This window comes from Lytechinus variegatus, chromosome 16 (genome assembly GCF_018143015.1).
Source record: "Lytechinus variegatus isolate NC3 chromosome 16, Lvar_3.0, whole genome shotgun sequence".
In the NCBI taxonomy this organism is placed as follows: Eukaryota; Metazoa; Echinodermata; class Echinoidea; order Temnopleuroida; family Toxopneustidae; genus Lytechinus; species Lytechinus variegatus.
The window spans coordinates 6,500,518-6,515,340 of record NC_054755.1 but is presented as its reverse complement, the minus strand read 5'-3'; the positions used below and the strand labels follow the sequence as shown (position 1 = coordinate 6,515,340).

The following is a 14,823-nucleotide window of genomic DNA, read 5'->3' as shown; positions in this document are numbered from 1 at the left end:
AGAGTGCTCTAAAAAGTGATTATTTACCTTTTCTTTAGTTTTTAAAGACTTATTTTTTATGAATACTGATTAATGAAAGCAATTGAAACAAAAAATTTGTGAAAATGGAAAAATATGAAAAAAATAAAAACAATAGAAATACATAAGAAATTCATGAAACCATGAAAAACAAGAAAAAAAAATGTTGAAATGGCTAATTTCCTCTTCAGTCATATCAAATATGTCTCAATAGAACATTTTAAAAGACTGAAACTCTTTTGTTATTTCCATATTTTAAATTATTTCAATTTTTTGAATTATGGGGAAAATTGTGTACGTTCTCTATGGGGACAAAATGTCCCATACGTAACTGTCCCATACGTAACATGTCATTAATTTCTTTAATTAGAGTCTGTAATTAGAGGGATTTCGCTTATGACATGAAACTTGCCTTAGATATACTAGAGTATTGTGACTTTTATCACAGTAAGTTACAAGTTGTCAAATGAAATACTTTCAGAGAATTCTCAACTTGAAAAAAATGTTTCAAAAATTGTCTTTTTTCTGCGTCCCATACGTAACGGCCCATCTTTTCCCTCTAAAAGGTCAAGGTCAAATGTCACCATTTTTTGCATGATTATTCTTTTCCTAGATGTCTACCATCATGAGGGTATTCAATCTAATCAAAGTCATTTAACACTATTTTTCAGGTCATTAAAGCCTCTGAAATGTCCCATACGTAACGCGCGCGAATTCTTGGACTTGCCCATAATGAAACACATTTGAATGATTTTTGAAAGTTTGCCCATCACTTGATCTCATGAAGATGAAAAAAAATCAGAGCTTGTTTTTATACGAGTGACAATTTGTGAAATAGCTGCATTTCCTTCAATGTCTTCAGTAGTACGGTAATTGCCAGTCTTGTCAGGTATGTACTGTGCATGTGCTATATAGTCTAAGGAGCCGACTATCTAGATTTCCTTTGCCTTTCATTAACTATTATCTCTTTCATTCTCTATTTCACCTTTACTCTCTCATTCTAATTTGTTAGATTCTCTCTTCAGTAAACTTTTTAATTCTCATTCCTTGTTTACTTTGCTCTCTTTCTTTTAGTCTGTTTTCCATTTACTCTCATAATTTGTAACTTGGCTGTCTCGCAACCCTATCTTTCTATTTCTCTCTTTATCTAATTTATGATAATTTTTATCCTATACTTTTTCCTTTGGTCTTCATTCAAATTTGTTAATCTAGACTCTCTTTTTTTCTCTTTCTCGCTCTCTTCTCTTTCTCGTTCCTAACAAGCATATTAAAGTTTTTTTTATGTCATTGTGTGCCCTTGCCTGATTCTGAAAGTAATTCCAAATCAAGACATCTTGTTGGCTCCAATTTCAGCAGGCTGATTCCATAAAAACTGTACATACTGTAAGTAAACAGAGCGATAAAATATAATGCAATATTTTTCCCTATGTTCATGTCAGATATGTTGTGTGTGGTGTTACCTTTCTAGATCCTAAGTTTCTTAACCTTGATATTCAGTGTGACAAATCCGTTATTTATTACATGATCGTACATTTATTTGTTACTATTATAAAATAAATGCTATTTAGCAGAAGTTCAGGAAGATAAATGGCTTATTGTTTGATTTTATGTCTGAGAATCTCTATATACCAAGTCTTATAATAATTCAGAATGTCAAGTCTACATTATATCATTCATGTAGACTTCATGGTATGGATGAACATCATAAGAAAGGACAATTGCATACTTTTGATAATTATATTGCTATCACACCAACTCTTTACTTTGGTTTTGACCACTTTATTAAAAGTTTACTCAGTTTATTTAAATTGATTCCAATTATACCCTTTTTACACAGGCTAAAATTTTCTTAACCCCGTACTATAGGTGGGGCTGAATTGCCATTTAGCCCCACCTATAGTACGGGGTTAAGCTTAGCCCACTTTCTTTTTACACAGCATTTTTGCAAAGTGGGCTAACCCCACCTATTGTACGGGATTATTTGGCCCTGCAAAAAAGCAGGGTTATCCCAGCAATTGCGGTGTTAAGAGCGATAGTACGGGGTTAAGATCGCTAGTGTAAAACGAAAGTGGGCTAAGCTTAACCCCGTACTATAGGTGGGGCTAAATAGCAATTTAGCCCCACCTATAGTACGGGGTTAAGGAAATTTTAGCGTGTGTAAAAAGTGTACGAGTGAAGTACTTGTACTACGAATGATCGACAAAAACCACTAGTCCGGGGTTAGCGAGTTTCGTGTGTAAAAAGCAAGCATTCCTTATCCGGGGTTAGCAATAACAATTTGGCATGTGTGAAAAGGAAAAAAAATAGTACGGGGTTAAGGATAGTACGGGGTTAGCGATAGTCCGGGGTTAAGAAAATCCTGTGTAAAAAGGGTATTATTTGTTCTAAACTATAGCTACAAGCATGAATAGCACCAAAAATCTCACTTCTTATTGATCCTTTCCTTGTTTATGCTTAAAGGTCAAGTCCATCTCAGAAAAATGTTTATTTGAATCAATAGAGAAAAATCAGTCAAGCATAATGCTAAAATTTTCATCAAAATTTGATGTGAAATAAAGTTGACATTTTATTTTTCACAAAATAGTTATATTATACAATTTATGCAAAGGAGAGAATCGATGATGTCCCTCACTATTTCTTTTTTTTCTTTGAAATATACATTACGCATGTATGTCAATTTTTGCAGATTTGACAATGATGACCAACTTGACTGAACCATAATTCAACACGTTCAGGGAGAAATAAAACATAATGAGAAAATTAGAATATTTCACATTTCATATAATAAAATACAAAAGAAATAGTGAAGGATGTCATTAGTTTCCTCATTTGCATACCGACTGGGATGTGCATAGAACTGTTTTGTGAAAAAAAATATGTCATGACTTTCTTATTCTACATCCGATTTTTGATGAAATTTTCAGTGTTATGCTTGTTGGATTTTCTCTTTTTATTCAATGTGTATATCCATTTGTACTACTGTATGAATATGAAAGTTAAAAAAGGGACAATTTTAAAACATCTGCATGTCATAAATGGTCATACACACAAAGAATCTGAAGATAAGAAAACATTACGCATTGATCATTCTCTAAAAATATTAACATAATTTATTCTAAAAGTTTATAAATCAGTAATGATTTGAAAGAGATTCAATAAATATACAACATACACCGAACTTTTGACATAGTCACAAATTATAACTTCATTATCAGTTTTTAGAAAGAAGTTGATGCCATAGTGATAGGTTTTTTTATCACCAAGGGTGAAAAGAGTTTTTTAACAAACCTGTAATAAATTGATAACTGCACTTACAGAGCATTCCAGAAAAAAAAGGAGACTGGAATTCCCAGTAATTTTTTCCAACAGAAAAAAAAATGAAAATCCACATTCTATTGTTCGAAATAGACACAAGAAATGAAATACTCTGAAAATCTGTTTTGCCCAATTGATCGTGGACCCGGCAGCCAATGCACAGCGCCAGATTGACGAGAGAGATTTACTGTATCACTGTGATGCAGTTCAATTTCTCTACTTTATTTTTTTCAATTCACAAATAATTCCTCTGTTCTGTAGAATCAAAAACACCACTAAAGATACTGCAAGAAAATGGACATTTACATGTAATACCGGTGGTTCAAAACAATTCCAAACAGGTACCAACAATAGGGGCCCTGTGCACCAATAAAAATGAATGAAAAATGTCAGACTGGCTAAAGATCTAATACATTTCAGTACGGTATTCATCTCAAAATGTTCACATGGCATTAAATCAAATAGCTAAATGGAAGAAAATTACAGAAAGACAATTGGAGTGGCTCTATAATACATGCAATTCATGGCAAAACTTAGGTTACAGGGCCAACAATGATTCTTCACAAAACCATATTATACTTGTAAAATGTTGAGGAAAAGATTAATCACATCATATAGCTGTACCTTGAAGGCTACCATTCTTTTCTGTAAGTATCAGTTCAAACAAGCTGATTTGAATAACTAGAGAAACATCAAACATACTATTGAAAATTTCAGATATAAAAAAAAGGTGTTATTCCAAATTTCACTTGAATTTCATGTGCACAACATGCTTGATATGAAATTAGAAAGCAAATGGTATCAGACACTGACACATGAGATGAAATATGTATCGGGGAAAATTTCATATGAAGGAAGCTCTGTTTTTTTTACTATGAAGAGATTTTCATACTTCATATAATTAAAGATACAAAAGATAACGAGTGTGTGCTGTTGTTAGTTTCCCCATTCTTGTCTGCGTTACCAGTGTTCAATAAGACAAAGTTAGAATGTTATAAATTTCCTATTTTACATCTCATTTTGATGTTGGGCTGGATTAGAACATTAGAGAGGCTAACTTGTTTTGGATCTGTATGGGTCATAAACAAAGCCTATGAGAATTACAAATTCAGAAGTTGATAGATTAAATAGCAAAAGTATCCAGTATCCACAATTGACTTTTACGATTTTGAAAGACAAAAAGTAACAGATCCATAAATTAATAGATGACAAAGAAATGCTGATGAATTTCCATAATAACAAAAAAAAACATAATGAAGGATTTGTACTAGCACTTTCAGTTTAGTGTCTACTACAATATGCAGGAATTATATTTGAAGTGTTAAACCCTGTACTAATAATTGCACCAGTATCTAACTACCTATACTATTGTGTATAGCATCCACTCATTGTCAATAAAGCAATATTCAATAATGATAATTATTAACTTTCGTTTCTCAATGATCCTATCGAGTCTCTATGTGCCGTGGATAGTATTAGAGTTAAAAAGAATGACTGTTTTACAGAGCAACATATATATAATCCATAATATATGATTATATCTTCATTAGTAAGCCTTAACCCTAAAAAGACGGGGGGGGGGGCTAATTCAGCCCCCCCTCGACATTTTTCGCGATAAATCTGTCGCGCAAATTTTTTTTGACCACGTCGCTTGCTGACTTTTTACTTTCAAGTCTCGCGCAACTTTCGAGCCCAAAATTGTGACCCCGGGTACGCGGTTCCAAAATTACGCAACATTTCGTAAGTGCATGCAGACCCAAAATTACTCAAAAACGTGAATTTGTGTACAAATCCAATGCAAATAGTGTTTTTAGCCAAAATTCATAAATGTATCATTATTTTTCCTTTTGCTGCTTAAAATCAATTAATTTTTTCTTTTTTATGGTCAAAATAAAGTCCTTGACAATTTCCAATGAAAAAACAATAAAAAACAAAGAAATACATACGAAATTTAGAAAACAATAGAATACATAAGAAAATAAATGTGATGTTGAAATTTTTTTAAAGTAAATTTTATCAGATGCCTATCTAGAGTACGTGACACAAAAATTAGCATTTTCAGGGGCATTATTTTATTAATTAGAGCAAACTTAAGATTTTACGCATAAATTAGCGTAATTAATGAGACATGACATTTTTTTTTACAGAATTTGACGTTATAGTTTTGTAGATAATGCCATGGGTAACGCGTGTGCCAATTTTCGTTGCGATCGACGGCTGAGATCATAAGGGGGGGCTGAATCAGCCCCCCCAGTCTTCTTAGGCGTCGAAATAGCCCAGTCTATTTAGGGTTAAATCAATTCATTTTTTCAATTTAGGAATGCCGTCAAAAGGGTCTGAAACTATTCCACTGAATTAGCCAGTTCAATTATGTCACATAAATTGTTTCAAAGCTCAGCTAAGGACATTTTGAAAAAATTGGCGAAGCAGACTTGAGTATTAATATTCAAAAAATTCACAAAACATGATCACAACTTGAATTATGCCATACATGTACCTGAAAGCATGATTGACTTGCATTCTACCCAATGCGATAAAGGCACGTACAACCTACCTATTCTTAACAGCCGTAAATTAATGACTAGTTACAAAGTGGCTACCCTTCTTTGCAATTTGAGTGCAAAAGCCTCATGTAGGCTCGAAGTAATCTGAGGATATTGGATCAGCTATGATACTCACTAGATACATGTAAGCATGTTTTACTGCAAAATGTGCATTAAAAAAATGTTGCATGTTTAGAACATGGCTCACAATTTCATTTCAAAATATGAAGAATTTCTGATGTTGACAGATGCAGTGAACTCTATTCTACAGATGCTGCAAAAAGACAAACTTTGGTTTATGCTTCTAATTGATTATCTTCTCAAAACCTCATCAAAGATCATTCTATAGTAGTGTATGAGTTGCCTTTTAGGCCTGATTTTCATATCAGTACAGCTATCAGTATAGAAATCATTTCGGATCAAAAATTGTTTGAAAATATAAAACCCAAGGCTGGTATTCAGTTCAATAGTTTAAAAAAAGCAGTGTTTTATTTAATAGATAACCCACTACATGTATATTGGTATCTCGACTTTGGTCATTTCAATAAAACTCTTATAACACCTTTTGAGGAGTTCCAATAAAATTTGGAGGCCTTCATTGACAGGTTATGTGTATACAGACACAATCTGTGGCACAGAAGTAATATGCATTTTTGGGACGTGCTAACTGTGCATTATTTCATGATGATCACATTGCTTTTTTGAAATTTAAACACAGCCCAATGATCTTGGCCTATTGCATGAAAATTAATTTGCCATCCAATGGAAATTTCCAGGATATCCATGATTTTGATTGGCTGTTGATCACTGCTACCATAGCAACCATTGGCTCACACATCATTTTAGTTACTTTTATACAACAGGGAACAGAACTGAATATGACTCAGTAAAGAAGAGTACTGATAAAACTTTTATTAAATCCAAGTATTGAATTGGATACCAGCCAAGTGTTTTGGGATCACAAAGCTCCCTACTCCTCAAGCCCTACCAGCTTGAGACTCAGATCCCAAAGTTTCTTTGCTGCCTCGTCATCTTGAGCAGCCTTGGTCGGCGTAGCTGTAGCACAATCCCTGGATGAATTAGAAGGAAAAATAATAATAGTAATTATAGCAGGAGCAAGAGAGTATTACTCCATTCGCCAACTCAAGCCAGCCATCTCTCACCTACTCAAGCCTTCTACTCGAGCCTGCCTACTACTCAGCTTTCGACTCCTGGTTCAAGGACTACACTCATTTTGAAAAGAATACTCTACTTTCAAACCTCTACAATAGCAATAGTTGATTACCCTTATGTCTAATTCTCATGAACTATATACATATACTATCCACATTATGACATTTCAAAAACTTTAATTAGCTTATGAATTTAATGTTGGCGCTGCCGCTGTTGGAAAAAGTGGTGCCTGTAGTCTCACACGCAGGCGAGACAAAGGCCTAAATTCACAAAGGTGGTTTTGAAAACCCACGGTTGAGTCCATGGTTTATGCAGATTTCCTGTATAAATTACACTTATTTTACCGCATATATTACAAAATGTCAAATGCTGATGCGCGCTTTTGTCACAGTGTGCCAAATTGACGCATGTTGCCATGGTTATCCACGCTATTTTATTCAAGAGTCCACTGTTTTGAATTAATGAGTCCACTCTTCACACAGTGGACTAATAAAATAGCGTATGCAACCTTGGAAATAGGCGTCAATTTGGCGCACTGTGACAAAAAACGCGCATCAGCATTGGACATTTGTTATCCACGCGCCCGATACGTGCTAAATTAAGAGTAATTTATACAGGAAATCTGCATAAACCCTGGATTCAACCGTGGGTTTTCAAAACCACCTTTGTGAATTCGGGCCCATGTGTTACTGTTAGCCTTTGATTCGAAATTCCAATGCAGTTCATGTATGTTAAAAGGGTGTCTGAGGAGAAGGCACAAATAAACATGAGCTATTTGTATACTTACTTATAGTAGAGTCCCGTTTCTTCGCCCGCTTTCTCATCCACACAACAGTAGATGTTTGTCTGTGCCCCTTGCTCTGGCGTCTTCAAGAATGCACTTCCAAGGTAAACAAGTGGTGCAGCGTAGGAAGGAAAGTGCCTTGTAAGCTCCGTGTTGATCACGCCAGGATGTAGAGAGTAGCAAGTGACACCAGTACCTGATAGAAGAGAAGGAATCACATAGATTTCTAGTCTTTACAGTGGATTCATAATACAGTGTGCCACCTAAAAGTTGCAGCGGACACACCAAAATTTGCAATGCCTCGTTGGAAAAAGGAGACATCTGCATGCGCTGTACTAGTATAGCGCTGCATGTGATAAGGCTGTTTACCAGGGTACAGGAAGTGGGAGAAGAGAAATTTGCTGCAGATTTCTTTGCAAAATTTAGACTGTTTTGGGCGAATTCTTCCTACGTTTTGGCCAGATGGTTTTCATATTTGAAGCACCACATTTACATTACAGTACACTAGCTAGTTCACTGTGCGCTGCCTGCATGCGAAGTTGACCCTGAAATTAGAAATTGGCCTGTCCGCTGCAACCAATCGATGACGCAATGTATTGTGAATCCACCAATTAGCTTGGGCTTCTGTAAAAATACTATGAATGATGAGGAACAATTTGTTACTCCTCAGTGGATGCGGTGAATAGAATACTTTTAAATGAATACATCAAATAATCATCGAATCTGAATGTATATGTAAGAATTTGAAAACAACATTGATGATTTATCTCAAATAACCTTTAGATGCTCATGTGCAGAAGGCAATTGGAACCTGGTCATGTTTACATGGATGAATGAAAAAAAATCACTGCTTGCCTTTAAAGCCAAGAGGACCTACCCTTAAGTCGCCTTGCTAGCTCTCGTGTAAAGAGAATATTTGCAAGCTTGCTCTGTGCGTATGCTTTCATTGGACCGTAGCTCTTCTTCAACATAATGTCGTCAAAATGCATGCTGCCCCTCTCATGGGCAGTGGAAGAGACGTTCACGATACGGCTTGGAGCGGACGACTTGATGAGGTCCAGGAGGAGTAGGGTCAATAGGAAATGACCCAGGTGGTTGGTCCCCAGCTGCATCTCAAAACCATCCTCGGTCTCCCACTGAGGACACATCATAATACCTACAAAATATCAAACAATTATAGAAAACACTTAGGCCCGTATTCTGAAGTCAGGCTTAACTTATACTCTGGTCTGATCGTTGTGGTTTAACTAGATTAATAGTTAATGGTGACATAAATTTCTTACAGTATATGTTCATAGTTTCAGCTGATCTGACTACAACTCATTCTTATCTAGCTAGGAAGGAGGAATAAGATGATTGTCTTCACCATTAAAGAATTAGAAGAGAGCACAGTAAACATAAGAAACATACCATGTGAACAAATTCTGACGTGTTTGGCTTCCCTTAATTTTAGCACAGAATTAGACCACAATCTACAGACTACAGAAAATTAATATACAGTGAATCACAAAAAAGGGACAAACATATGGCCTGTAAAAGCTTCAAGTCTCCTCAATAAACTTTTCATCTGGTATAATTTACAAGATTCATCATTTGTGTATTTTACAATTTAAACAAAATTTGAAGGGATACCAAAAAGTCACTTGGCAATATAATGGATATAAAAATAGATTAGTAGACATTGGATTTAAGCAAAAGGCCTTAAACTTTGATATTCTCAAAGCAAGGACTTTTCTCTACCATAGGGGGAATTTCTGTATTACAGCACAAATAGATTTTTTTTTAAAGGGCTTAACAATGTATAAGGCCAATGAAAGGAGCAATAAAAAAGGGATAAAATTCATTGAAGTCCTTTAATAACGTCTGTGACCTTTGACATTTGTATCCTGAAACTTTCACTAATGCAAATTTGAAGTTGATCGTCAAACTGTTCAACTTTAGTTATCGCAAGAAAGAAAGTTGCACGGATGGATGACTGATCCCCCAAACAGAATGCCTCTGGCAAGCACAACTATGGCATGCCAAAGAATAAAAGATGTGTACTAACTTTTAGTTTACTTCACATGTGACTTCAATCATCCTAATTTTCCTTACTTAAATTGTTCAAATCTTTGCATGGCACAGAAAACAATTTTCTTAATTTGCCACCCTAACAGTAAAAGAGTAATGTATGGGTTAAGTACAAGCATTTACTTTTTTTTCTTTTATCTCATCTTACCAGCATTGTTCAAAAGAATATTGAGCTGCTTTTCTTCCTTCTTTATGTCCTCGGCAAAGTCTCGGATGGACTTCATTGAAGCCAGGTCAAGTTTCTTGACCACCACGTTGGCACTACCAGACACTTTTACAACGTCCAGTCGAGCTTCTTCTGCCTTCTCTATGTTCCTGCATGCCATGATTACTCTGGCTCCTTGGAAATTAATTGGAAAAAAGAGAGATTTATGTAAATGATTTTATGGGTTCTGAATTAAAGTTAAATAACAACTACAATACTCATATGTTAGTGCAGGCATTTTAATAACGAGGGGGGAAAAGAAGAAAGATTACTGATAAGGATTCCCTTGGTCATATTTAGTATAAAATAAAACTAGTACCAGTACTTGTAGTGACAAAATAATCATTTCCAGGAGAAAATTGTATTTTGGTTTGATTTTCAGCATTTACAATTTTGCCTGGCGTGCGGTGCCTTTTGCAAGGAGCCATTCACTTTGCCGCAAACCACCCAAGTGAGAAATAGGTAGGATGCGACATTCAAATGAATTTGTATACCTAGCATTTGTGTTTTGATTTCTTGCTGAAATGCTCTCAAAGTGGCGGACCAAATGCATACATCGGAGGGAAAAAATTACATATGGTCTGGGGGTGATTGAGCCCCCGAAATGCCCCAAAGAACACTCAAATCTAAAAAAAGGAGCCCTGTTTAAGCTCCATCCAATGTTGTAGTATTACGCAGTAAGTTTTATTTTTTGCCTTATACATTGTATTTGGGCATGTCAGAATCCGATGAGTGAGGCCGTGGGGGTGATAATCTGTTTAAGAGATGCCATTCCGATGCATTTGAACGCTACATGTATATCACAATGTAGCCATGAATTCTGACAATGTAAAATTTTATAGCAATTGTTTGTAACTGTTATAGTGCAACAATTAAAGGTTTTATAATACTTTGCTGATAACTTTATATTTGTAGCTTGTTAAACAACATTACATAACTGTTGGTAAGCTCGCGCCATGAGTGTCTGTGTATGGTTTGAGCACTCTACAACTATGTATTATCCTCTAAAAGGATAACATTGTATTGCACCTCTTTTAGCTAGGTCCTTGGCAGATTCTCTGCCAATTCCTGTGTTACAACCAGTAATGATGACCGTCTTTCCATCCAAACGAGCATTGCTATGACAACGACCTCCACTGATCCAGCGCTTCAAAAAGACCCAGCCAACACCAGCACCTATAAAGTGTGGAGAAAATAAATCAATTATTTCAATGTTTGTGTAAACAAAACAAACTTGCACATGCTATGTACCACAGACATGGGCTTATCATAAAGAAAAAGCTCTATCATGGTCGCATCACTTTGAGGAAATTATCAACTTAAAACAATCTAAAATTCCATCGTCCTGGTATCTCTATAAGGAAAGAAATATATCTCCCAAAGTTTATTATATCTTTTTTCCCGATTCCATCTTATTTTTTTTATTAAAAAAAATATTTTCATTCACTTCTTATTTATTAATTTGTGAAGGGGGTGGGGGGAGTTGTTTGATATTTTAATTTAACTCAGAAACTAGATAGGAAGGGGTGGGGATCTGGGATGGCACCATTATATATTGTTATTTTGTTAAAAGTTTACATAATAGTCATTGTTTTTTTTTTTTAAGGAGACAGTGTGGGCAGGGACTTCAGGGCAAAATCAAGAAGAACAGACAGCATTCGAAATGCAGGATACTCGGAGGTCAAATGCATTGACCTCCCTGGGTGGCTGGCCTTAGTTTTTTTTCCAAGTGATGCAAAAGAATAGTTATCTTGAAATTAAATTAAATAAAGGGCCAGCACGGAAGACTGTAATGTAATTGTCTTCCGTGCTGGCCCTTTATTTTAGATTATTTACTGTACAATACCAGTATTTGCTTGTAACACAATCTCTTGTGTATAAATAAAAATATGTCCACTATCTTATCTTCTCTGTATAATATTTGGTTTACACTCCTGATTTTGTTATCTATGAAAATTATACTGGATTTTGATTTATATTCATGTAACTTTACTCTGGACTGGTGAATGCATGATTGAAAGCTTTCCTATAATAAGCCAGGAGGGGGTACCAGTGTTTGTAAATTATGAGTGACTAAACGAACGATTACTGACCCTTTCTTGCGGTAGGTCAATAAGTCTTTGTGATATAGATCTAGATCTACACCAACTTTTCATTTGTGTTTACTTAGTTCTCTAGAAATGATCACCAGTCATTCATATAGTCGCTCGTAACTAATGAACAGCTTTATGAAACACCCACCTGGTCATTGTCTTTTTCCTGTAACTTAGATCTATACTGGTATCTACATGTAGCTACATGTAGATTTATGTTAAATTGTTATTGTCTATACGTGCTTTGCCGTCAAGGCAAGCGCAACCCTCTAATAAGTCTGGATTGATCAGGATGTATGATGCAGGGCCCTCTAAATGCATTGGGTGAGAGGGCGCAGTGAAGATTAGAAGGTTCTGTCAATGGCCTTCTTGAATAAGCTTTACTTGAGTTGATTAAAGTGTCACTCAGGCGATTCCACTCAATGAAAGTGGATGGGAAGAACGAGTTCCTGTACTGTACGGTAGGCCTACAGTCTTCTTCTTCTTCTTCTGGAAACAGTACAGTCCACCGTCTGGTGTATTGTCGTACTGGTATTGTCGTACTTGGCAGTCTGACTCATGATGCTGGTAATTATACATTTAAAATTGATAACAGCAGTTTTTTCTGTGACATTATTTTGACAAAAACCAGAAACAAGACAAGCTAAGCATGGAAAAAAATTCCCTTTTGCGATTTGCTTGGATTGGGACTTGGGCCTGCAAAAATTCATGCACATGCCATGGACACACGGTCTTGGCTTGATATGGCCATGTATGATGTAGACCAAGCTTCAGTCTCTGTTAATATTGGTTGTTCCACTGAACTCCGTTGGCTCCACTCACCAATAAGGATGGGGCGTCGGGTGTCCGGACACTTAATATTTTTGAAGTCTTTTTTTGTCCTTGGATTACACTAAAAATATGAATTCAAGAGTAATCATCTTTTATTTTGTTCTCTATAATATTTCCTAACATTTTGTACTAAAAGTTGATGAAACTTTACTTGTAATTTTTTCCAAATGACTTTCTAAAATTGATTGTCCAGACACAAAACGTCAACAACTGGGTATACAGAGGAGAAATAACTCCTTGAAACAGACGGCTAGCTGCCAGCTGTCTTGTATGAATGATGATGGCCTGGCATATTTGTACTTAGACCAAAAGCTTCGGTTTCTGTTAGTGCCATGTTGGTTGTTCCGGATCCGCTGGCACTGAACTCTGTGACACTTGCTTGGCACCACTCAAAAGAAAAAAAAAAATGTTAAAAAGACTCCTTGAAGACGAACATGTCGAAACAGATGGCTGCCAGCTGTCTAATTATATTTGTGACAGCTTGGCAACAAATGAACTTAGGCCGCGTGCGTTTATGATGAAGAAATCATTTGAAATTGTTATTAATGGATAATTAAGTTAGTCTTCTAATCCCCTCATGCCTTTCTTTCATTGGACCGCGCCGAGCCTTTGATGTATGAGCGCCCCGGCGCCCGCCGGCGGAACTCGAGTTACTACGCCGGAAGGCAAGGCATGGCACGGGTACGGTACCGTACGACGAGTGGTGTTCGATCCGTTACAAGTTCATTCTGGAGGAATGAAGAACATGATTTAGAATATTATTAGATTAATTAAGTTATAAGATAATTACCAACGGCACCAGCGGCAACCGTCACTCCCGCTACCATGGTGATCAACTCTGCCTCTGGATTTTAATTTCGATTCAGCCGGAATATCCTGGAGAAAAATCTAGGCACCTTTTGGCTCGGATGACATTTGCGAAGTCGATAAAGTGGGCGTGGCTTGTCCAAAATTGCACGATCATATCAGCTGAGCTGACGCTTTCAATATTAACAGCCCCTCCCCTTTTGTGGTGCATATTTGTATTGACTACAGTCTCACCTATTATAATGTCTCTTTCCAACATTATGAACTCACTTTATAATAGTCCCTCACACCTCAACATAATGTTCTAATGATCCCTAAACCCTATACAGCTCCCTCTCTTTCGCAAGCCACCTCTCTATTTTTTTGCTCTCCTCAATCTATATATCCGGGCCCCGGATCCGGGCCTCTTATAACCACCATCTTGATCTAGCTGCCCCCCTCTCTCAACAAATATACACATACAATACTCTTCCCCTCCCATCTGCTCATTCCTTTACCTTTACTTCTTTCCGATCATGAGGGGGCTGTAGAATGGTTTTAAGCAGGGGGGGGGGAACAATTTCAGCCCCAGAAATTTAACTAAATTAAAGAGTTCAGAATACACAAGATACAGACCACAATTTCCTACTCGTATTATACTTTGCTTGCCAGCATATGAATCAATATCTATATTTATTAATGCAATAACATTTCACATTCACTTTTAACTTGGTGATTGTCAATAACACTATACAATGAAAATTGTAACTCACTTCATCAAAATACTCTATTGGTCTGATAGCAGCTCTGTACCTTTCATTGAAAGAGAATGTACATATACTATAGCAATTTATCTACGACTGCAAAGATATACAAAAAGTGATAGAAAAATATATATAAATTATATAAATAAAATCAACTCAATACAAAAAAAAAATTCACTGGCCCAAATTACTACCATATTATCATAGATCTAGATTTGATACATCAATGCATCTGTGTGAA

The 14,823-nt window shown here is 36.0% G+C and overlaps 1 protein-coding gene across 1 annotated transcript; it reads right to left on the bottom strand.

Annotated features, from left to right (window-relative positions):
• Nucleotides 1–6,725: 6,725 nt before the first annotated feature.
• LOC121429738 (retinol dehydrogenase 11-like) lies at nucleotides 6,726–13,981 on the bottom strand. The gene is made up of 6 exons (XM_041626939.1): nucleotides 13,823–13,981; nucleotides 11,138–11,284; nucleotides 10,052–10,243; nucleotides 8,711–8,989; nucleotides 7,837–8,029; nucleotides 6,726–6,946 (listed from the first exon to the last, which is right to left on the bottom strand). Exons 1-6 carry the CDS (start codon nucleotides 13,857–13,859, stop codon nucleotides 6,847–6,849), a joined length of 948 nt encoding a protein of 315 aa, XP_041482873.1. The 5' UTR covers nucleotides 13,860–13,981; the 3' UTR covers nucleotides 6,726–6,846.
• Nucleotides 13,982–14,823: the final 842 nt, after the last annotated feature.